Source organism: Mobula birostris, chromosome 2 (assembly GCF_030028105.1).
Source record: "Mobula birostris isolate sMobBir1 chromosome 2, sMobBir1.hap1, whole genome shotgun sequence".
Classification (NCBI taxonomy): Eukaryota; Metazoa; Chordata; class Chondrichthyes; order Myliobatiformes; family Myliobatidae; genus Mobula; species Mobula birostris.
In genome coordinates this window covers 94,536,204-94,562,229 of record NC_092371.1, presented here as the reverse complement: position 1 = coordinate 94,562,229, position 26,026 = coordinate 94,536,204, and the positions used below count along the sequence as shown (strand labels likewise).

Sequence of the window (26,026 nt, the reverse complement as noted above, 5' to 3'; positions counted from 1 at the left end):
ATCTACACAAACCTTTCTATTAAAACAGTGATACATACAAATTATTAAAACAGATCTTTTCTTATAAGGTTCTGTCTGACACTTACTTGCAAGGCCTTTGGCAATATCCACTGCATATTGGCTTAGATCAAGGTTTACTGAAGATAACAAGTAGGAGATAGCTGAAAAGAACAAAGTCAGAAAGTGATTGCTCCTCATCCTTCCAAGCAAAAGGAAATCTAACATATCATTACATTCAGAAGAAAAAGTGTGTAACAGTAGAAATAAAGACAGATGCACTTTCAAAAAAAATTGTACCCATCCTTAATGCTTTACGGTTAACAGTGCCGTCATCATCAGTACTGCAGCATCCCCATTTGTGTAGGAGCCTTTTTAGGAAATGCACCCAAGTGTCCCCATGGGAAGGACTTAATCTCACAACTTTTGAGTGCTGCCAAGAGTCAAAGCCTACAAAGATTCTGCAACTGTATTAAAAATGCTATTAACAAAAAGATCACAATTTGACACATGATCTACAAGTCATAATATCGCAGCAAATTATTACAAGCTTTAGTGCTTCAAGTCTATAGGATTGATTTTGGGTCGAGTGAGGATCACCAGAAGTTATAATAACTTTATAGTTCCCTTTTATAGAACTATACATGCAAACAGAATCAGGATCAGCAATAATATTCAATATGGTTTAACAGCTTGACGACAGCATCGCCCAGTTTCGTAAGAGAAACAAACTAGTGCTATGCATCAGAGGTCTGAATGCACCCAGGGAGCAAACTACAACTTGACAAGAAAATGTAAAATGACAAAGTATGATGCGTCAGCTCTTTGAGCCAGTGGGCACTTCACTTACTCTCAATTACATTTTCAGGGCTGCGCAGAATAGATTTATGCACCATAGGGAGCAAGGAGTCCTTGAACTCTTGATGGGACACATGGCGAAGTAGAGGCTGACAGCGTTCCTGCAACACAGAGCCACCACAGTCTGAACAGCCAGTTCTGTCTGCACTAAATTATTCATTGTAAACAATTTCTTCATACTGTTACATGGCTGCATTGAAACCACAAAAAGCCTATTAAAGTTTTCAAATAAGTTAAAATAATTAATTCACCCCCATTAATTAAACATGTTGGTAATCACAATGACATTGAACATGAAGTCTGAGATGCTAATTTTACTGAAGAAACCCTGTGGTCATTTTATTCAGCCTTTTTTGGATGCTATCAAATTTTGAATGTTACCAAATCTTTCCTCACCAGTAGGTATTTTGGAGGTTTTATCTTGCTTAAGAGAACCGTCTTCACATAGAGCTCCAAAATGTTACTCTGCAACACAATCAAAAAAATTCTTGAGATTAGTTTTTCCCCAGGAGAATCTGACCAACACATTTGACTGCATCACTGGAAAACATCTTCAAACGATGAACATTTGTCACTTCTGCACTGCCTTATTCCTAAGTTCAGGAATCTCTAAAGACACTGCAAAACATCTTTGAAAGTATATATTGGTCTTCCAGAAGGGTACAAAAGAGATTTTCTAGAACTATACTGCTGTAGAAAGGCTATAGTCATGTTGTGCAACAGCATAAACATGGCTTGTATTCCTTTAAAGGATGAAGCATGATTTTACTGAGAGTTGCAAGCTGAAAAAAAAAGTTAGGGAGAAAATATTTCCTCTGTTGGAGGAATAACCTTCAAATTAGAGTCAAACTAGTTAGGAATGAAAACAAGTAGAAATATTCATAAAAATGATAAGTGAAATTTGCAAACCCTCTCCCAAAATATTAAGGCCAAGTGCAGCAGGGAAGGCCAATAACCGTGTTAGGTACAGGTATTAACAATTTATAGAATCAAGCTGGTACTATTAATAAACAGGTAGCTATGATATAACCATTCATTGGCATTTTAAGCCCAATTTCCTTTACTCCTATACAAGTCATAGCTGAAGACAATCTTTCAAATTTCATTTTGTCAAGTCTTCACTGTCGAGGGAGATTCTAAAATAGAATTACAGTTTTCCCATAAAATCACTCAAGACTGAAGACAGAAAGACCGTTATCACTACACAAGCTATTTGATTTAATTCCATTTCATCCACTTACTTTTAATTCAAAGCCCTATAACTTTATTCAAGTGTTCTTGAAGTACCAGTGATACCAGCTGCCAATGGACAATTTCTCTTTATTTGCTTGATTAAAACCGTAACTGTCTCTGTTCCAAGAATGACAGTCAGACCTTAACTACTCCAAGAACTTAACATCATACCTGAAGTGCGACACAAGGAGCTGACATCTGTTGCCAAAGCAGTGATTTAAAGATCTGAAGTATTTCCTTGATTTCAAGGTCTAAAATTAAGGATCCCAAGTGATTTTGAACTTGTTCTGCCATCTACAGATTCTGAACAAACTCCAAATATGTCTGTCAAGACACTGACCCTTTTAAAATTACAATTTTCAGTTATCTTGCCTCTTTTTATTCATTCTTTTAAATTACATCTTCTTCACAGTTTCACCTCTCTCATCTTTCCTGTCTTAGCTATTTTCCTCATCACTGTTTCACAGTAAATAATGAAATTGACATATATACCCAAAGATGGCCAGAGCCCCGAGTCTGCAAATCTCTGTATCTCAGCTGGAGAAGCTGACAGCCAAACGTCTGCAAGTTCGAGACTCCTGGAGGCTGAAGCCGCCCTGTCCTGGTGTTAGAGGACTGTGCATCTGTGTGAATGGGTGGGGGGCAGGGAGGAACGGAGCTTGTTTTGCTGCTGTTTTGTTACCTTGTGGTCCATTGGGTTGTGTTCCATGTGTTGCTTTGCTGAGCATTGTGGGCATGCTGTATGGATACTGGAATATGTGGCTACATGTCTGGGATACCCCCAGCATATCCTTGGGGGAGTTGTTAAGGAAAATGACACATTTCACTGTGTTTCGATGTACAGGTGATAAATAAATCTGAATCTTGAATCTTAGAACACAAGAAATAGGAGCCAGAGTAGGCCATCTGGCCGGCCGAACCTGCTCCTACATTCAATAAGGTCATGGTTGATCTGGCCATGTACTCATCGCCACCTACTTGTCTTTTCCCATTACCATTAATTCCCCTACTGTGCAAAAATCTATTCAACCTTGTTTAAAATATATTTACTGAGGCACTGCTTCATTGGGCAAAGGTGTATATATATTTTTAAGATCTCTTCAGTAAGGCTAGGGATGAGCAAGCTGCGAGGAAGTAGCTCCTTAAAACTAAGGAGCAAAGTCAAGTACCCTATGTTGATAGGTCACATACCTTATATTTGTTGACGGTGGCAATGTCTTTTTGGTCCGTACAGTACTGAACCAGTAGTCCTAGCATTGCTAGATATAATGGGTTTGGTTCCAGACCCACAATTGTTGTCAGATATTGCTGTACAAGTTCAGGATTCTGAAAGGCAGGAGACGATGAAGTAAAACACAAGACAAACAAAGCAGACCATCACCCACAAGTAGTATGACATTCAAGAACGTACCAATGTATTATTCCTAATAAGACTGTGAGACATAAGAGAAGAATTAAACCATCTGGCCCATCACGTTTGCTACGTCTTTCCATCATGGCTGATTTATTATCCCTCTCCTTCCTTCTCCTAACCTTTGATACCCTCACTAACCAAGCCTATCAACCTCCACTTTAAATATACCCAATGACTTGGCCTTCATAGCCATCTGTGGCAATGAATTCCACAGATTCCCTACCCTCTAGCTGAAGAAATTACTCTTCATTTCTGTTCTGAAGGGATGTCCTATCCTGAGGCTATGGCCTCTGGTTCTAGATTTCCCCATTATAGGAAACATCATCTCCACATCCACTGTATCTCGGCCTTTCAATATTCATCTCAAGAACAGTCTCTGTACAAAGAGGTTAAGCCATGTTTCTTACATTATAAGTATTGCAAAACATAGACATCCTATGGCTGCTTGCAACAGAAAATCACTTCACTGCAACTTTCTAAGTGAGGCACTTGATCCCCACTGCTATAACGACAGAACATAGAACAGTACAGCACAGTACAGGTCCTTCGGCCCACAATGTGCCGACCCTTAAACCCTGCCTCCCATATAACTCCACCTTAAGTTCTTCCATATATCTGCCTAGTAGCCTCTTAAATTTCACTAGTGTATTTGCCTCCACCACTGACTCAGACAGTGCATTCCACGCACCAACCACTCTCTGACTAAAAAACTTTCCTCTAATATCCCCCTTGAACTTCCCACCCCTTACCTTAAAGCCATGTCCTCTTGTATTGAGCAGTGGTGCCCTGGGAAAGAGGTGCTGGCTATCCACTCTATCTATTCCTCTTATTATCTTGTATACCTCCATCATGCCTCCTCTTATCCTCCTTCTCTCCAGAGAGTAAAGCCCTAGCACACACTCTAAACCAGGCAGCATCCTGGTAAATCTCTGTACCCTTTCCAATGTTTCCACATCCTTCCTATAGTGAGGTGACCAGAACTGGACACAGTACTCCAAGTGTGGCCTAACCAGAGTTTTATAGAGCTGCATCATTACCCCGCGACTCTTAAACTCTATCCCTCGACTTATGAAAGCTAACACCCCATAAGCTTTCTTAACTACCCTATCCACCTGTGAGGCAACTTTCAGGGATCTGTGGACATGTACCCCCAGATCCCTCTGCTCCTCCACACTACCAAGTATCCTGCCATTTATTTTGTACTCTGCCTTGGAGTTTGTCCTTCCAAAGTGTACCACCTCACACTTCTCCGGGTTGAACTCCATCTGCCACTTCTCAGCCCACTTCTGAATCCTATCAATGTCTCTCTGCAATCTTTGACAATCCTCTACACTATCCACAACACCACCAACCTTTGTGTCGTCTGCAAACTTGTCAACCCACCCTTCTACCACTACATCCAGGTCGTTAATAAAAATCACGTAGAGGTTCCAGAACCAATCCTTGTGGGACACCACTAGTCACAATCCTCCAATCCAAATGTACTCCCTCCACCATGACCCTCTGCTTCCTGCAGGCAAGCCAATTCTGAACCCACCTGGCCAAATTTCCCTGGATCCTATGCCTTCTGACTTTCTGAATAAGCCTACCGTGTGGAACCTTGTCAAATGCCTTACTAAAATCCAAGTAGATCACATCCACTGCACTACCCTCATCTATATGCCTGGTCACCATATCAAAGAACTCTATCAGGCTTGTTAAGACACGATCTATCCTTCACAAAGCCATGCTGACTGTCCCTGATCAGACCATGATTCTCTAAGTGCCTATAGAACCTATCTCTAAGAATCTTTTCCAACAGCTTTCCCACCACAGACGTAAGGCTCACTGGTCTATAATTACTCGGACTATCCCTACTACCTTTTTTGAACAAGAGGACAACATTCGCCTCCCTCCAATCCTTTGGTACCATTCCCGTGGACAACGAGGACATAAAGATCCTAGCCAGAGGCTCAGCAATCTCTTCCCTTGCCTCGTGGAGCAGCCTGGGGAATGTTCCGTCAGGCCCCGGGGACTTATCTGTCCTAATGTATTTTAACAACTCCAACACCTCCTCTCCCTTAACATCAACATGCTCCAGAACATCAACCTCACTCATATTGTCCTCACCATCATCAAGCTTTTGATAAACAGAAGTAAAAGAGGACAGAAATATTAACATCACCTTCAAATAAGCAAATCTGGTCAGCTTGGGCATACCAAGCACAGATGTGACATCTCAGCAATTGACATCCACAGAATAGCAGCACAGGTGTACAGCATTCAGCATAGCTGCTCCTGGAAATTTAGTACCATACACTACAGATCCAAATACAAACCTGTGCAGAATGTAGCACGAAATATTGTATCATTTCTTAATGCATGCACTACTAAATGGCAATAAAAGAGGACTGCGTATCTTCATAATCTAAACAAGAAAATCTGCAGGTGCTGAAAATCCAAGCAACACACACGAAATGCTGGAGGAACTCCATCAGGCCTGCTCTTGGCCTGAAACATTCCATCGATGCTGCCCAGTCTGCTAAGTTCCTTCAGCATTTTATGTGTGCTGCGTCACATGTCCCTTCAGCATTTTGTGTCTGCTGCGTCACATGTCCTTTGTTGTTAGAACCAGAGGCCACAGTTTAAGAATTAGGGGTAGGCCATTTAGAACGGAGTTGAGGAAAAACTTTTTCACCCAGAGAGTGGTGGATATATGGAATGCTCTGTCCCAGAAGGCTGTGGAGGACAAGTTTCCGGACGCTTTCAAAAAAGAGATGGATAGAGCTCTTAAAGATAGTGGAATCAAAGGTTATGGGGATAAGGCAGGAACTGGATACTGATAGTGGACAATCAGCCATGATAGCAGTGAATGGCGGTGCTGGCTCGAAGGGCCAAATCACCTACTCCTGCACCTATTGTCTATAATCCTTACCCCCCCCCCCCACAACTTTCTCATCTCTTCTTCTAACCATCCAGCGGCAGCATTCTCTCAACAACTCCATCACCCTACCATAGCAAACACACTGCAACATCATCAGACAAGCAACATTCCCTTCTTTCTCAGCACAGAATTCATCTCCTCCTTACCTCTTTCCACAGGTGCCTGAACTTTTTCAGAACTCCATTCACTGTGTGCTTTTTCCCACCACCCAGGACTTGTGTTAAGAGCAGACACTGTACCTCCACCTGTTGGGAAGCACAGTACATGGTGATTAGACCAATTCAAATGCACTAACTGCAAAAATAGAAATTTCACCATAAATATCTCCATGAATTTCAAAATTTTGCTTCAAGACACAATGTTTTTGTTCAGCTTATTTCAAAACAAAATCTTTTCACATCTTGGGTACTTCAACTTGGAGTAAATGACTGCAGACATTAGAAATCCAGAACAAAAATAGAGGATGTCGAGTAGATTGGGCAGTATTAGCGGAAAGAGAAAGAGTCAATATTTCAGGTGAAGGGTTCTCGTCAAAATTGCAAAAGTGAGAAAACAAGTGTGTTCTAGGTTGTAACAGAGGAGAGAACAGAGGGAACAGCTGACCAAAGTTATCAACTCAGTAACTTCTCTGGCATCTGTGACGAGAGATGGGTAAGGGTTACTTAGCCGAAATTGATAAAATTCAATACATATTCCTGAGCATCGCAACTTACTCAAGATTGGTATCTGTTGTCACATGTACCGAAATACAGTTGAGGTAGTAAAAAGAAAACATAATGCAGACAAAGTGTAATGCAAGTAAACAAATAAAAGTACATATAGGTACACTGGGAGATCAAGATCTCATCTTAAACGTATGAAAGGTATGTTCAGAGTCTGATAACAGCAACATAAAAGCTGTCCTTGAGTCTGGTGGTATGCACTTTCAAGTTTTCGTATCTTCTGTCTGATTTGGGAGGAGAGTATAACGATTATGTTAGCTGCTTTCTCAAGGCAGCCAGAATTGAGAGTAAATGAAGGGAAGCTGGTCTGCATGATGGACATAGCTGCCCTCAAAACTCTGGTACTGCTCCTCAGCCTTACATTTGGCATTGATGAATCGCATTTCAGAAACTAGGTGCAGAGAAATCACAGTGGTAATAGCATGGAAATTTTAAAGCCGTAAGTGAATGAAAGCTCAGACTGAATGGAGCTATTCTATACTGGGTGACCAATTTCAACCAACCATCTTTTTCTCCATTCACTCTCTCCATAGATGTGACTAAACCTTTGTTTCCATTTGATTCTTTCTTTCTTGTCTCTCTCTAATCTCTGCCTTTAATTGTAGACTTTGCCATTGTGAAAACTCCAGCACCACCCAAAAGATGAAGTGAACAACATAATGATAAATTACTATATCTTATTTTACTTACTCAGGGTTAGCTATTTTGTTACAAGCAAAGGCACAACACTCTCATAACCTCTATTTCTACTATGAAGTCCTTTAAACCCAATCCATTCCTTGTCTCAGTCACTACGCAGAAACAGCACTCATTTCTACTTTGCATCCACTCACCATCTTTATCCACATCTCCATTGCTTGTTTCTCAGGTGCTGTATCGGCTGTCTTGACCAGCAGTAGTGTCCAATTGAGAGCAAGGGATGCTGCTGATGCATTGCTCTTGCTGTGATACAGAGAGGGTTCAGGAGTCAATGACTTTAACTTTTCCATCATCACAATTGCTCAAATAGTCCTAACTCCACATATTCATACATAAAAGATCATACTCCTGTTATTTCAAATTCTTTGACTTGCCACTTTGGGCCCCTTGACAGACAATGTTGCCGTTGCCTCTAGACTGAGAGCTCAGCAATAAAGTGACTGAACTGGGAAACGGTACCAGGTTCTGTCACCCAGAGACATCAGGTAACTCCCAGTTTTAGTAAAATACGCCAAAGGACCTGAAGAAAGTGTAACCAGAAACATTGGCCTTTATGGTCCACCATGCCCAAGTAAGCTGTCATGATCCCCCTTTTCTTCCTTGCTCTAGTGTCATTCTCTACCCTACGTAGCTCTGACCAACTACATAGACGAATCCCCTTTGAAAATCAACACAAGCTCTACTTTTACTCCATTGTCATGAGGAAGAATGGCGCTCCAGCTTCCTCTGCAGTTTCATCAATATTGACTTCAACAATTTCGGTTAACATGTTTTCCCCATCTGTATTAAAACTGGCCAGTCCTGTCATAACACAGATTTTCTCTCTTCAGTAACACCACTGGATTTCTGTATTTGTAAATGTCTTGAAGTGCATTTCAAAGCTCTTGTATCCAGTTGTTTTCTCTCCTGCTAATTGTCCTTATCAGCCGAGGATTCATCAGCATCATATGTCACAAAAACACTGTCAGAAATATTCCCTTTGTCCTATCCTATCACTTACCCTTGCTGCAACCTCACACTAACTTAATTCCCCTCTTACACTTCTCAAAAAGGACCTGAAGCATTTGGATTTGCCCAACCTGCTCAGTATTTCCAGCATTAAGGACGACATAGCTTGTCAGAAATCATGTTTCATGCAAAGGCACATACTGATAGCAATTTAATTTTGTGGAAAATGTTTCCACTAACCAAATTTCCTGATACACTTCCATCATTCATACAACTAGTCATGGTCTCAATCAGTGGCGATCAAGGATATTTCATCAACAGTGTTAATTTCTGTCTCTGTCAGACCCTGACTTGATGAGTACATAAACCAATAATTAAAACAAGCCCTATATGGCTTTATCAGTCCACTTTAAATGTATCTGACATTGTCAGTAGAGTATTAGATTGAACAGATCACTATCTGAGATCAGTGTGGATGGTACTGGTGTACAGTCTCTTTAATATGGCTCATTTACCATACAACTGTGAAGTTTCTATAATGGTTTGCCTTGTGTAAATTACTGGTACACAGCTTCTGCATCACTTAACTAAGTTTACAACATAGAAGTTCAGCTTCTGCATCTTGACCCAGTTTAAAATGTGAGAAGGCAGTGGACAAAGTAGTTTTTGTATCAATTGCTCCAGAGTACAGGATAAGAGTACAGTTTCTACCATGTATGCAGAATGGATGCACAGTTCCTCTATTACCTGGTTTAGTGTACAGTACAAGCACAAAACTCCCACTTTACTTAGATCAATGTATGGTAAGAATACATTGTTCCTTTCACTTAAAGTTGTGAAGTGTATATGTGCAGTTCTGCCATCACACAAGTCTATACAGCATGGATACACAGTTTACAGTTCACATAGGTGTCAGCTGAAGCCTCGCAGAAGAGGTGTCCTGCAAGTAACTGTCAGTAAAATGTTCTGGTAAACACAAGCCATTGCATTTAGATCCACATAAATGTACCACCCTCCACATTCCAAGTCTTTAATCTGTGCTTTGTGTACCTTGGACTGCCATTCTTACAGGTGATTCCCGTTGACTGCAAACACTGCACTAAATGTTTTGTTGTTGCTGCAGGATGTCTTTCAACCAGCTGTTGAATAACTGCCCGAAGAGCTCTCTGGGACGTTGCATCCCTGCCAAATGACAACAAATCTTTTGTTTAATACATTAGTACTTCACCTCACTTCAAATGTTCAAACAGCTCATTGAGATGGAAGATTTGTACTTGCACAGGAGAGTCCTAAGCAGCCGCCAGGTTTGAGAAATGCTACTGCGTAAAGTTTCAGTAAATCCATAACTAATCTCTGCTATATTCTACACCTTCCCAACTTATATTCCTGGGCCCCATGTTATTTGATGCTACTAATGGTTCACTTCCCTAAGCATATGCACCAATTTCCCAATTAAAAATATGCTCAGAATCACCTCTCTTCAAATAAAACCCAAACTCTATCCTTACAAACTGCAATTTTTTTTTACAACTCCCTCTTTAAAAATGCTGTCTCCCAAATTCTTGACACTTTCCCATCGTTCATTCATGTAATGAAACAGCTCTCACCAAACTCACAAATGGCATTTGTTCTGATTGTGACCCACCTTCACATTTTTCAAACACACTGTCTTCTTATTACATTATCCTCTGATAACAGGTCATCCTGCATCATCAACGGAAGAGGAAGAGGAAATACTGTTGTACAGTTCCATTCAAAAGCGAAGAATCACAGCCAGATAATCATCTTACCCTGCCTCTCTCCAATTCACTGGGCACTCTTCGCACCTATTTCCCATCACTACTACATCCCTTTGTGATACTGAGTAAGACCTCAAGTATCACAAACATTCAAGAAATTCAGAATATACCTCACCAATACTTCTCTTGACATCAAATAATGGATGGGATGCCATTGTTTCTCCACTGAATCAAACATCAATTTGACACATCCTTATGCAGAGGTGGTCTGCTTGCCACCTCAGTGAGCTTGAGAAAGTGTCTTTAAGGAGACTGGGTGGTTCATGATCACTCAGTGGACCAAAGGGCCTGACCCCATGCTATATTGCTCTATGACTCTACAAGCTCCTGACCCCACACCTCCACTGCAAGACGAACTACTATCAACTCTCAAACAGCCAGGCTTATTCCTTAACTCAGATCATCTGCTGCTGAAGCCTTCATCAATGTTTAATTTACCTCGGAGCTTCATAATTCCAATGCTCTTCAACCAGACCTTTTACAAATCCACAGAAACCTGTGCTCATACAAAATTCTTACTATATTTTCTCCAATTCAGCTATCAGCCAAGATTGCAGACATTTGTTTTAATAAGGATGAAATCCTAATTTTCATTCTTAAAACCTTCTCTGAATTTACCTCTCCCCAACTTCAACCTCTACCATAAACCTTCAAATCTCTGTGCTCCAAGCATGGCATTATGGCAAGGATAAAAACTAGTCAGCCCATCAAGTGTATGCCAGCTCTATATGGACACACCAGTCATACCCATTCCTTGATTCGTTCAGCAAAGCATTAATGAAATAGTGCAACTGCCGATTTCCAACATTATCAATGGCTTCTGTACTTGAAGAATCTCTCTAAAATCTCTCTCTATGGTCAAGCCTTAGATCACCAATCCTTATAACCCTAAGTGTAGCTCACTGAGAAAAAAAACATTTTTACAAGGTCAAAGGATACTTTGCTACTTTGAGTGCACTGTGTAAGTACAAGTAGATCTCTTTCAGTCATGCATTGATCCAAGTAAGACGTTCCATAAATCACATTTGCCATTAGCTAGATTAGAACTTACAAATTTCAGTTTGAGAAATTTCTTGTGCTAAGTTACTCAAAGTTTCAATTTATAACAAAATGACGAAGATAAAGCAGTTGAAACCTAAAGGAACAGTACAGGCAATTCTGCAAAACCTGAATCTCAACCAGACTGAAGGATTATAACATTAACAATGCAACCAAGAAGAAAGTGTAAACTGAAGTGAAATAAAAAGAGAATATGCCTAAAAAACTCTAGCCAGGCAATACCTGTGAAGTTTCATAGTGATAATATTTTACCTTAATTGAGAAACTTCACAGAGAAAACAAGTTTTTAAGTTATGCTTGGAATGGAAGTAGGGGTGGAGGAAATAACAGATAGGGAAGTCTATGTTGAGACAGACTGGAGAAATTAAAACGACATGTCACTCCATTCAAACACAATTAGGAATGTACACATGTCAGCCTTGCTAGCAGTAACCAAACAGCAGCGTAGTGGTTAGGACAGTGCTTTACAGTACCAGCGACCCATTTCTGCCGCTGTCCATAAGGACACTCCGGTTTCCTCTCTCAGTTCACAGACGTACCGGTTGGTAGGTTAATTGGCCATTGTAAATTGTCCGGTGATTAGGCTAGGGTTAAATTGGGGGCTCCTGGGCAGTGTGGTTCGAAGGGCCAGAAGGGCCTGTTCTGTGCTGTATCTCAATAAGTAAAAAATAAGTAAATTAAGAAATAATCCAGAATAAAAACTGAGCATTATTAAACCAGCAGGGAGATGATATAAACTCACGTGGTTTACCAACATCTCCTGCCCTTCTCTGCATGGGCTAACATGAACCCTCCTAAGCTACTCTTTCAACCCTCTCAGAAATGGCCTTATAAGCTGCTCAGTAGTTATTGCAGATAGTATGAACAAACAATGACAGCAATGCTCACATCTACTGGACAGATACAAAAAAAATACATTCAAGTCAAGCTTGATTTAGAATGAGTGAACATAACAGGTAACATGAAGATAAGAATGGATACCTTCACGCTGCTGCAAATGGATTGTAGAATTATGAAATGACCAAAAACAGTAACAACTAAAAATGTAATATATCAGGATAAAACATGAAACCAGTAATCTCATATTTAGTTACATACAGCTGCCGAATACATAAATTAAACTGGAACTTCTGGAACTAACCTATAACGATGAAGTGTTAAGCAGAAAAGTTTGCACAGGCCTTTCACAGCAGCGTCAGGCAGATCTGAAAGAACAAAATAAATCAACAACAATCTGCACCTGGTTTATACCCACCCCAATGGTTATCTCTTCATCCGTATTCATGAACCGAAAAGCCCTGACATCATATGGACTACTGGGAAGCATCATACCTGCCACATTATAACAGCATTTTTACAGCACAGTACAGGACCTTCAGCCCACAATGTTGTGCAGACATTTTAACCTACTCTGAGATCAATCTAACCCTTCCCTCCTATACAGCCCTCCATTTTTCAATTATCTGTATGCCAATCTAAGAGTTATTTAAATCTGCCTCCACCACCACCCCCGGCAGGGTGATCCATGCACCCATCACTCTCTTTGTAAAGAACTTACCTTTAACATCCTCCTTTACACTCCTCTCCAATGCACTCTAAACTGTTACTCTGACCAACTCCACCGGTACTGTTTACACTGGTACCTCACTCGGTACACAGGAATGAGTGCACCAAACCGAACCCATACTAGAACGTATCATCATCACACGACAAGGAAAAAAGCATCACTGACAGTGCTGCTGGTGCTCAGCCTAGCTTGAATCCAGCCATGTGCCCCCCATGATTCCATCAGCCTCGGCTGCCTGTGAGGGCTGCAGCCACTCAGCACTGAGAAGCGGGGGCTAAGGGCCAGCACAGTAGATATAGGACATTACTGGGAACTGAAACACCTACCCCAAGTGCCTAAAGTTACCGTCCCTTTCAACATTTTCATAACTACAATTCTACTTCAGGATCTACAAGGTCTCTCCAACAAAACATGGTTGCTTACTCCTAGAGAAGACATAGTTCAGCATTTACCTACCTTTGTCGTTAACACAGCTCCCAAGATCAGAAAGTATCTGCTGTCTCTCTTTAACACTGGCTGTAGTCACTCTAGCAGCAAACCTCCTGAGAGTGTCTGAAACCTGAAAATTAATCACATTATTTTCATTTTGAATTTCCCTAATTTATCCCACAGCTAATGACAAAAAACCACTGGCTGGGCCACAGTCATTGGTTCATAATGGATATTATGAAATAATGAACAGAACCAGATCTATCTGCACAAAAGAAGTGAACTCAAGGCATTGAAGTAGCAAAATGTGACTTGTACATCAGTCTGTGGCACAGGAAGGATCATTCAACATGTGAAATAAACTAACTGACCCTAGCATAGGGTAGAAGACAATACTGACCTAACCAAGATATTAAAAATGCCAAATATGCACAGACCGTCATTGTGCCAACCTTCATATCTGATAGGTCAACAACTGTTACAATTTGAATAGCTTTCTCGAATGGAGATTCTTACCGCTTGTGCCAATGTATAAATTTGAAGCTGTAATTCTAGCAGTTTTATTGTGAAAATACTCTACAGCTTACTGCAGCAGTGAAAGGTAACTCAAACAGCAGATCAGGAATGCAAATCCTGACCGAAAGCACCCTGATAACCTCCTGCTTCATTATTGCACTGGTGTGCCTCTTTGGCTCCCATGCACAATGAACGTGCCTCCAGTTGGCACTATTCAACAGACTAAGGTGCCTCACATTTCCTAATGGGAGCACTCTTCTACCTATGCCCCCCCCCCATGCCCAACTATCATTACAGCATCCATTCATTGACAGCTACTTTAGAGCAGACTGTTTGTGTTGTCCTGGTTATGATAGAACATAGAATAGTACAGCACAGTACAGGCCCTTCGGCCCACAATGTTGTGCCGACCCTCAAACCCTGCCTCCCATATAAGCCCCCACCTTAGATTCCTCCATATACCTGTCTAGTAGTCTCTTAAACTTCACTAGTGTATCTGCCTCCACCACTGACTCAGGCAGTGCATTCCACACACCAACCGCTCACTGAGTAAAAAACCTTCCTCTAATATCCCCCTTGAACTTCCCACCCCTTACCTTAAAGCCACGTCCTCTTGTATTGAGCAGTGGTGCCCTGAGGAAGAGGCGCTGGCTATCCACTCTATCTATTCCTTTTATTATCTTGTACACCTTTATCATGTCTCCTCTCATCCTCCTTCTCTCCAAAGAGTAAAGCCCTAGCTCTCTTAATCTCTGATCATAATGCATACTTTCTAAACCAGGCAGCATCCTGGTAAATCTCCTCTGTACCCTTTCCAATGCTTCCACATCCTTCCTATAGTGAGGTGACCAGAACTGGACACAGTACTCCAATTGTGGCCTAACCAGAGTTTTATAGAGCTACATCATTACATCGCAACTCTTAAACTCTATTCCTTGACTTATGAAAGCTAACACCCCATAAGCTTTCTTAACTACCCTATCCACCTGTGAGGCGACTTTCGGGGATCTGTGGACATGTACCCCGAGTTCTCTCTGCTCCTCCACACTACCAAGTATCCTGCCATTTACTTTGTACTCTGCCTTGGAGTTTGTCCTTCCAAAGTGTACCAGCTCACACTTCTCCAGGTTGAACTCCATCTGCCACTTCTCAGCCCACTTCTGCATCCTATCAATGTCTCTCTGCAATCTTTGACAATCCTCTACACTATCTACAACACCACCAACCTTTGTGTTGTCTGCAAACTTGCCAACCCACCCTTCTACCCCCACATCCAGGTCATTAATAAAAATCATGAAAAGTAGAGGCCAGAACAGATCCTTGTGGGACACCACTAGTCACAATCCTCCAATCTGAATGTACTCCCTCCACCACCACCCTCTGCCTTCCGCAGGCAAGCCAATTCTGAATCCACCTACCTTCTAACTTTCTGAATAAGCCTACCGTGTGGAACCTTGTCAAATGCCTTACTAAAATCCATATAGATCACATCCACTGCACTACCCTCATCTATATGCCTGGTCACCTCCTCAAAGAACTCTATCAGGCTTGTTAGACACGATCTACCCTTCACAAAGCCATGCTGACTGTCCCTGATCAGACCATGATTCTCTAAATGCCCAGAGATCCTATCTCTAGGAATCTTTTCCATCAGCTTTCCCACCACAGATGTAAGGCTCACTGGTCTATAATTACCCGGACTATCCCTACTATCTTTTTTGAACAAGGGAACAACATTCACCTCCCTCCAATCCTCCGGTACCATTCCCGTGGACCGCGAGGACATAAAGATCCTAGCCAGAGGCTCAGCAATCTCTTCTCTTGCCTCGTGGAGCAGCCTGGAGAATATTCCGTCAGGCCCCGGGGACTTATCTGTCCTAATGTATTTTAACAACTCCAACACCTCCTCTCCCTTAATATCAACGTGCTCCAGAACATCAATCTCACTCATATTGTCCTCACCATCATCAAGTTCCCAATAATGTTCCCATTATTAATGGCACATTTAGTTTAAGATTGCACCTACTGTGCCGTATGTTGAATACTGCAAGTAATTTCAATATATTAGCAGGGAGATTTGTATTGAAAAAGACAACATTTAGGACAACCCATGATGAAAATTGTGTTAAAAAATAAACATTTGTCAGATCTGTACTCCATTTGCTGATGAACTATCTGCCATTTTCTCCTCATTCACTATTAACATCTTAACCTTTGCCTGTAAGGAAATAAAGATTGACATCACCCCCAATCTTTCAAAATTGTGGCGCACAAAATATTCTAGCTGGGACTCAACAGTGAGGTATAAAGATTTAGTTTAACTAGCTAGTTTTATTTTTCTTAAAAGTAAAGATCTCAAGTATTGCCACATTTTGCCAACAGCTTCTGTATGCAAACCTGAACTCCCCTTTCCTGCATCACCTTTAAAACTACATCATTTGGGTTATTACATTCCAGCTATATTTTCCCAGAATTCATTACTTCACATACATTATGCTGAATTTCATCTGCCTCCGTTTCCCATCTCAGTAAGCTGCCCTCTAAAAGACTACTTTTATTCTCTATGTTCTTAATACTTTAACTGTACTTTAGCACATTAAGTGTAGTTCTTGAAATTACGTCCTGTAGACTCCTGGTCCTATAATAAATAAAAGTGTTTCTCATGTTAATGGATACAGTTAATCCTTCACAATGATTAGTTAGAAACAATAAACTAAAATAATGGCACATTGATCTGGTTGGACAATCTCTGGGGCAGATTCACTCAATCTCTGGTCGTGCATTTATGGAAAGAATGAAGAAATGGAAAATGATCAATTCAATCTCCATTAAAAAAGGCAATCTCGTAACACCAAGGCACACAGTTGCAACTTGTACTCCACTCTGTAACTTAGGAAAGACACATTAGAAAGATATTTGTACATATTAAACACATTCATTTTAAACCTCTTCAATGGTCTATTGCCTCCGTTCTTTGCTTTTTTCAAGTTTATTTTTCCTCTCAATGTTCCACCCTACACAAGGTTTGACGGTCACAATGAGTAATACTGACTTGGTTTTTCGTTGGAAAAGACTTACTGCATACACATAATCCACTTGAGAGAAAGAGCAATAGAAAAGCAAAAGGTGGTACAAATAAGTGCTTCAACCCAGATACTCAACCTTTCTTTCATTCGTCTGTGAATGAACAAAGTTGCCAAACATTTACTGAAGAAAGTACAGTTGGACTCGTACCAGCAGTTCTGGGCATCTTATCTTGGGAGAGGTAACATTAGCCTTCAAGAGAATGCACTGTGCATTTGCCAGAAATACCTGGACTGCAAGAATTTAGAGTTAATGAACGTGGCTACGGTTTTACTCCCCGGTAAGGTCAAGAAGTGATTTGACTGAAATCTTACAGATAGTATAAATAGGACTCCCTGCTTATAGAATCGACATCAGGTGGTTGCCTAAAAAATTAAAGCCAGGGCTCTCAAGGACAAAGTTAGAACACACTGCTACATGCAGAGCTTGCCAAATTTGTAACTATTTTTTTCAACCAACAGCAATTGATGCTAATCCAATTGTGACATTTTTAAAGTTAATATAGTTAACAAAATTCTATTAAAAGAATATGAAAAAAATTAAGATACTGCTAGGTCACAAATGCCTCATGATCTTTCTGAAGAGCAAAACGGTGTGAAAGGTCTAAATAACCTGCTCCTGTTTCAATGTCATCTGGAAAAGTGTTATTGCAACATAAACTAAATAAACCAACACTGCCAAAACTGTCCAAGGTTTAACTTAAATTAAACAACCATAAACCTGCACCAATGGCAACCATCAGGAATCTTGGAAACTCCCAATAAATTGTATTTCTTCCTCCTCCCTCTACAGAAATTGTTCTCTCAAAATAACCCAGTGAAAGATAAGGAAGTAAAGTTACCACCACATTATAACTGGAAGTATGCTAAGCTAAGTCACAAGAACAAACAAAATTACCATTAAAAAAGCAGTAATTTATACATATTTGAAAATGAATTATACAGATTTCAATTGAAAATAACTCTTAAAACCCAGCCAACTAAGACTTTGTTGAGGCAACAAATACGGACTGCTGTCCAGCAACAGGTGGCTTTGTCAGATCAAAGACAGAAGGACCACACTGAGTGCTGGGGTTTGGCCAAAAAATGTGCGGGGGGAGGAGGAAAAGAGGAAAAATTCACAATTAATTCGTCATCTATTGCTGAAAACAGATATGCACATGTCAAGTAAGCCATGATCAACTCTCCACAGGATTGAGTAGCTTGCTGACATACAATTTTAACTAACCCACAATGAATAATCTTTTGGATATGAGGAAATTGGTGGCTCAGATCCTATTTCCAAGAGAAGTTGAAAGGGGAGTCAAAATGTCCTTCAGTGTGATAAGAAACAAGCAAGCAGATAAATCAATATATTCCTATATTGTACCAGCCTCACAAGGTTCACACAGTCAACATACAGGGTACATCGACTAAAGTCTAAAGATGAACATGGATTTACCAAATATACAAAAAGGAGACCACTGCTTCTCATCTCTAACTTCAACTCAGTGCTAAGCTTCTCGCCATTTCATTCAGGGATGCTCATCTCTCATCCATAACCTGCCTTCATATTGTTTTTCCGTTATAATTTCCCTCCACTGCATCAATACTGTATTTGAGTACGTCAATCTCCAAAGTAACTGTCATAGATTTCCTTTCCATCACCCGTCAACTCCATCCTGCTCCCTGCCTCTCTACAAAGTTACGAGACTCCGATCGCTTGTCAGTCTTTCTCTTCAAAGTGTCCCCCACTCTAGAGGACTCGCGTCGAGTTTTTTTCCGCTGTTCATCCTTTGAGTTCTGCTCGTTCCTCCAACTCCACCTCCCTCTCACACCCATTCCCCAGCCGTGGATAAGTCTGGCCCTCTCTCCCGCCCGGGCCGTATATTCTGGGACTGTGTCTATCCGTCTCTCGATCACTTTACTAACTCAGTCTTTCATCGTGCACCAGACAGGCCACAGCTCCGAGGAGAATCACTTAAACTTTAAAACTGCCAGCACAGACCTGCGTGTCCGTCGCCATTTCCCACTACACGCCGGAAGAGAAAGAGCAATAACTTCCGGGTTGTGTATGAGTCGGCCCGGGAGCAGGAGGAGGGACAGTTGCTGGGACCAGTGGTTGCCCGGCAACGGCCCAGGTCTTCTCCATCAGCATCGGGCTGCGGGTGCAAACTACAAAAACGTAAGTTTGTCAGTTAAGGACAAATCCAACTGACAGTTTAAAATATTTTTATTCTTGGCTCAAAGGTTCATTAATTCTTATCTCATAGAGTCACACAGCAGGAAACCAGGCCCTTCAGCCTCATGTCCTTAACTTACTGAGCCAGTTCCATTTACCTGCATTTGGCCCATATTCCTCTGAACCTTTCCTATCCATAAACCTGCCCTACCTGTCTTTTAACAGTAATTATATCTGCCTCTACCATTTTTTCTGACAGGTCGTATCACTTAACCATCATCCTCTCTGAGAAAATGCTTCCTCCTCAGGTCCCCTATACAGCGGTCCCCAACCACCAGGCCGCAAAGCATGTGCTACCGGGCCACGGGGAAACGATATGAGTTAGCTGCACCTTTCCTCATTCCCTGTCACGCACTGTTGAACTTGAACATAGGATTGCCAACTGTCCTGTATTTGCTGGGACATCCCGTATATTAGGTTAAGTTGGTTTGTCCCATACGGGACCGCCCTTGTCCCGTATTTCCCCCGCTAAGGTAGAGCGTTCCTATGAAACTTTTTGTGCCGAAATGGCGTAAAGCAAAGCAGCAATTACCATTAATTTATATGGGAAAAATTTTTGAACGTGCCCAGACCCAAAAAACAACCTACCAAATCATACCAAATAACACATAAAACCTAAAATAACACTAACATATAGTAAAAGCAGAAAAGCAGGATAAATACACAGCCTATATAAAGTAGAAATAATGTATGTACAGTATAGTCGGGAAGATTAAGCCAAAACCGATTTGTGGAAAAAAAATCGGCACGTACGCGCATGCGCACATCACGCATACGTAGACAGGTGCCCGCGCAAGGCTTCATGGTCATGGTAGTCTTTCTCAGGGTAAACTCAAGTGACCTGTATTTGACTGCTACATTTGTCCTTTATTTGGGAGTGAGAAAGTTGGCAATCCTAACTGTAAAAGACATGTTGAGGTGAGTTTAACCCTAGATGAACACCACCTCCCCGCCCCGCCCCCCCCCCCCACCCCGGTCGGCCATTTAATAATTGTCAATATTAAACTGGTCTGCGGTGCAAAAACCAAGTGGGTTGATGTAAGAAACTGCAAGGGAAAAACGACCCTGATGGCAGTTCTATCCAGGCCACCCAACAGTAGCTGGGATGTGGACCGCAGATTACAATGGGAAATAGAAAAGGCATGTCACAAGGGCAATGTTATGATATTCATGGGAAAATCAGGGTGGTAATGGATCTTAAGAGAGTGGTTTTGTTGAATGCCTAAGAGATGGCTTTTTAGAGCAGTTTGTCATTGAGGCTACTAGGGGATCAGCTATACTGGATTGGGGGTTATGTAATGAACCAGAAGCGATTAGCGAGCTTAAGATAAAAGAACCCTTAGGAGGCAGTGCTCACGTTATGACTGAGTTCAACTTGAAATTTGATAGGGAAAAAGTAAAGTCTGATGTAGCAATATTTCAGTGGAGTGAAGGAAATTACAGTGGTATGAGAGAGGAGTTGGTCAAACTAAATTGGAAGGAGATGCTGGCAGGGATGACAGCAAGCAGCAATGGAATGAGATTCTGGGAAAAATGATGAAGGTGCAGGAAAGATGTATTCCAAAAATGAAGAAATACTAAAATGGTAAAATAGTACAACTGTGGTTGACAAGGGAAGTCAAAGCTAATGTAAAAGCAAAAGAGAGGGCACTCAACAAAGCAAAAAAGTAGCGGGAAGTTAAAGGATTGGGAAGCTTTTAAAAACCTACAGAGAGCAACTGAAAGAATCATTAGGAGGGAAAAGATGAAATATGAAAGCAAGCTAACAAACAATATCAAGGTGGATAGTTAAAGCTTTTTCAAGTATCTAAAAAAAATAGAGAAATGAGAGTGGACTGCTCAAAAATGAGGCTGGAGAAATAATAACAGGAGACAAAGAGAAATAAGTATTTTGCATCAGTCTTCATTGTGGAAGACACTAGCAGTGTGCCAGATGTTGAAGGGTGTGAGGGAGGAGAAATGAATGCAGTTACTATTAAAATGGAGAAGGTGCTCAAAAAGCTAAAAGACATAAGGGTACATAAGTCACCCAGACCCGATGAACTGCACCCTAGGGTTCTGAAGGAGAGAGCGGCAGAGATTGTGGAGGCTTTAGTAATGATCTTTTAAAAATTGTTGGACTCTGGCGTGGTGCCAGAGAACTGGAAAATTGCAAATGTCACTCCACTCTTTTAAAAATGAGGAAGGCAGCAGAAAGGAAATTATAAACCAGTTAGCCTGATCTCAGTGGTTGGAAAGATGTTGGAGTCAATTGTTAAGGATGAGATTTTGGAGTACTTGGTGACACAGGACAAGATAGGACAATGTCAGGATTGTTTCCTTAAGGAAAATGTTGGCTGGTGAACCTGTTGGAATTCTTTGAGGAGATTACAAGTAGGATAGAGAAAGGGGATGCAGTAGATGTTGTATATTTGGACTTTCAGAGGGCCTTTGACTTTCATAAGGTGCCACACATTGCTTACCAAGTTTAGAGCCCATGGTATTACAGGAAAGTTACTAGCATGGTCAGAGCACTGGCTGATTGGTAGGAGATTGTGAGTGGAAATAAAAGGATCCTTTTCTGGTGGGCTGCCAGTGACTAGTGGTGTTCTGCAGGGTTTGGTGTTGGGACTGCTTTTTATGCTGTATATCAATGTTTTAGATGATAGTCTAGAAGGCTTTGTTGCCAAGTGTTGCAGATGATACAAAGATTGGTGGAGGGGCAGGTAATGTTGAGGAAACAGGTAGGATGCAGAAGGACTTAGACAGATTAGGAGAATGGGCAAGAAAGTGGCAAATGAAATACAATGTTGGATAATCCATGGTCATGTACTTTGGTCATAGAAATAAATATGAACAATTTTTTCTAAACTGAAAGAAAATCCAAAAATCTGAAATGCAAAGGGACTTGGGAGTCCTTGTGCACAACACCCTAAAGTTTAACTTGTAGGTTGAGTCAGTGGTGAGGAAGGCAAATGCCATGTTAGCATTCATTTAAGAGGTCTAGAATACAAGAGCCGGGATATAATGCTGAGACTTTATAAGGCACTGGTGAGACCTCACCTTGAATATTGTGAACAGTTTTGGGCTCCTCATCTAAGAAAAGATATGCTGTCATTGGAGAAGGTTCAGATGAGATTCACAAGGATAATTCTGGGAATGAAAGGATTATCATATGAGGAATGTTTGATGGCTCTGGGTCTGTACTCGCTGGAATTTAGAAGGATGAGGGGGGATTCTCATTGAAACCTTTCAAATGTTGAAAGGCCTACATATGGTAGATGTGGAAAGGATTTTTCCCATGATGGGGAGTTTAGGACAAGAGGACACAGCCTCAGGATAGAGGGGTGTCCATTAAACACAGATGCGGAGAAATTTCTTTAGCCAGAGTGTGGTGAATTTGTGAAATTTGTAACCACAGGCAGCTGTGGAGGCTAGGTTGTTGGGTGTAGTTAAGGCAGAGATTGGGAGGTTCTTGATTGGACACGGCATCTAAGGTTACAGGATGAAGGCTGGAGAGTGGTGCTGAGGAGGGAAAAAAGGAACAGCCATGATTAGAACAGACTCGATGGGCCAAATGGCTTATTTCTGCTTCTATATCTTATGGTCTTATGGACTGAGATACAGGAGAAAGCTTTTATTTCATGTGCATTCCAGATAGATCATGGCGTCAAGGTGGTAAGAAAAACAGAATGCAGAATATGGTAAATAGGAGAGATTCTGCAAAAGCTGGAAATCCAAAGCAACACACATAAAATGCTAGAGGACTCAGCAGGTCAAGCAGCATGGAAATAAATAAACAGTCAACATTTCAGGCCAAGGTCCTTTGTCAGAATATGGATTTGCAGGTACAGAGAAAGTGCAGTTGCTCCACATCCCCATCTTTAATCCAAAATGAATGAGTCCTGAAAAAGAGAATTTGAACAATAACATGGGTTCTGGTTCTCTTCCCATCTGTAGAATGATTCCAATTCCTTCTGTTTCTAACTGTCATTGGCTGTTGTGTAAATTCTGGAAACTCTTCCATCTCTCTGTGCCTCCATATTTCAGATGACCTTTGGTGGAGCGCAGAACTTTATTTACCCTGAGCTGTCAAATATAGTTTGATGGTGCTCCTGTGCATTGCCCTTGAGTGCCATCATTTTTACCTAAATGGTAGCAATGGATGGCCGTGGTGGAGTAATTAGTGCTGTTGTCTCATCTGGAGGGACCTGACTTTCCACCTAGCCTGAGATAGGTGAAATGACAAAGTGCTAATTTACTTTCATTGCCTTGTGTCACTTCCACCTACCCCAGGCCTTTGTCACTTCCATCTATCTCCTCGCAATTTCTGGTGTCATTTCCACACTCTCCCCTTCCCTATCTGCTTATCAACACGTCCTCCTTCTCCTCCCGCCCTACCCCTACTCTCCAGCCTTTCTCTCCATCTTTTTACACTGGCAACATACATATAAATTGCTGGTGAACGCAGCAGGCCAGGCAGCATCTATAGGAAGAGGTACAGTCGACGTTTCGGGCCAAGACCCTTTGTCAGGACATGGTGGGGGCAGCCTGAAAGCGTCGCTCACATTCCAGTGCTAGCATTGCTTCCCCAGAATGCTTAGCAGAGCAACACAGAACACAACAAGCAAGAAAACAATAACAGCAAAACAATCCCTGTTCCTCCCTCATACCTACCCACCCGCATTCAAGGTCCTTCAAACTCAGGACAGACTTTCAGCCTCCAGCAGTCTTGGACTTGCAGGGATCCAGAGACTCAGGGCTCCAACCATCAAGCCTTGACTTCCAGACTTCCAATTGATCTTCAGGCTTCAATTTTCAATATCAACCCCAGGACTCACTGATCACTGAACACTAGGTCTTGAACTCCGGATTCAAAAGTTCAAAGTTCAAAGTACTTCATTAACAGATAACGGATTACATCATTATCCAGGAAACCATTTGGGCAAATAATCAAATTAAAATTAAAGACCAGGGATAAGATAGCTCTTGAAATAGGTAAAAGCGCATCAAGTATGCTAGAGATAATGGAAAAGTAAATGACTAAAAGAGAACCTGCAGCAGATAGGACACAGTAAGAGAGAAAACCTGAATAGGAGGGTGCTCCTCTAAGGTTTAGAGGACCAGACTGTGTGTATCATCTCTGTTAAAGTTAAAATGTCAAAATCGCGTTTATTGTCATATGCGTAAGTGCAAGGAAAACTTATTTGTAGCAGCATTACAGGGACATAGCATCAGATAAGCAGTATTCACAAGTGCATAAATTGTTAAAAATTTTTACAAGAAAGAACACAGTTAGAACAAAATAAACCAAGTCCATTTTAGTACAAAGTGATCAAGGCGGTCTTAGTGTTGCTATTCCTAGGTAGTGACTCAGATTGTGCTGTTTGGTTTAAGAAATGAATGGTTGGAGGGAAGTAGCTGTTGTTGAACCTGATGCCAACATCAGTTCCTGGGTGTCAATATTTCTACAGATGTATCATGGAGAGCTGTCTAACTGGTTGCACCACCATCTGGTACAGAAGAGACACTGCACAGGATTGGAAAAAGCTGCAAAAAGTTGCAAACTCAGCCAGCTCTATCATGGGCACTTGCCTCCCAACCATCCAAGACACCTTCAAAAGGTAATGCCTTTAAAATACTGCATCCATTATTAAGAGCCACCATGACTCAGGACTTGCTCTCATTGCTACCATCAAGGGCGAGGTACAGGAGCCTGAAGACACACACTCACTGTTTCAGGAACAGCTTTTTCCCCTCCGCGATCAGATTTCTGAATGGGCAATGAACCAATGAACACTTCCTCAGTATTTTTCCCTCTCTTTTTGCACTACCTATTTAATTTATTTTTTAGTATATAATTCCTACTGTAATTTATAGTCTTATTGCATGTATTGCAATGTACTGCTGCTGCAAAACAACAAATTTCACGACATATGCCAGTGATATTAAACCTGATTTTGATTGTGTGGTGTAAGTGTTGTTTTTTGGATGGATGCAGCACAGTTAGCAAATTTACCTCACCTATAGTGGTTTGATATAGTCACGAACAAATGTTTTGAGGTGGATTAAATTTAAAAATGAGTTATCAAATCTTACAATACAGACCTGACCTCTGTGATTGTACATTTGCAGATCTCCAAGGTTTCCTGATGGGAGAACACTTCCCCTTGAAACTGCCAGCTAAAAGTCAGCACGATTCATCTATTAAAGTGCGCTAGGATATCCTGAGGTGGTTTGCAAATGCAAGACTTATCTTTTGTGTTCAGTACTCACAGTGCAGTTTCCTGGGTAGATCAAATACAGGTGATATGTTTACATAAGACCATAAGACATAGGAGCAGAATTAGGCCATTTTGCCCATGGAGTCTGTTCCGTCATTCAATCACATATGATCCTTTTTTCCCCTCCTCAGCCCCACTCCCCATACTTCTCCCCGGAATCTTTGATGCCATGGCTAATCAAGAACATATCAATCTCTGCCTTAAATACACCCAACAATCTGGCTTCCACAGCTAACTGTGGCAACAAATCCCACAAATTCATCAGACTCTGGCTAAATAAATGTCTCCGCCATCT

At 41.3% G+C, this 26,026-nt stretch overlaps 1 protein-coding gene across 1 annotated transcript in view; it reads right to left on the bottom strand.

Moving 5' to 3' along the window:
• Positions 1-19,268, bottom strand: part of gcn1 (GCN1 activator of EIF2AK4) — a 182,798-nt gene extending 163,530 nt beyond the window's left edge. Inside the window, exons 1-10 of the mRNA XM_072245240.1 lie at positions 19,235-19,268; positions 13,676-13,778; positions 12,794-12,857; positions 9,845-9,976; positions 7,981-8,089; positions 6,572-6,670; positions 3,280-3,414; positions 1,252-1,320; positions 848-956; positions 87-161 (exon numbers count right to left, since the gene is read on the bottom strand). Of these exons, the coding sequence (XP_072101341.1) occupies positions 87-161; positions 848-956; positions 1,252-1,320; positions 3,280-3,414; positions 6,572-6,670; positions 7,981-8,089; positions 9,845-9,976; positions 12,794-12,857; positions 13,676-13,778; positions 19,235-19,252 (913 nt within the window). The 5' untranslated portion in view covers positions 19,253-19,268. The remainder of the gene's footprint in view (positions 1-86; positions 162-847; positions 957-1,251; positions 1,321-3,279; positions 3,415-6,571; positions 6,671-7,980; positions 8,090-9,844; positions 9,977-12,793; positions 12,858-13,675; positions 13,779-19,234) is intronic.
• Positions 19,269-26,026: the final 6,758 nt, after the last annotated feature.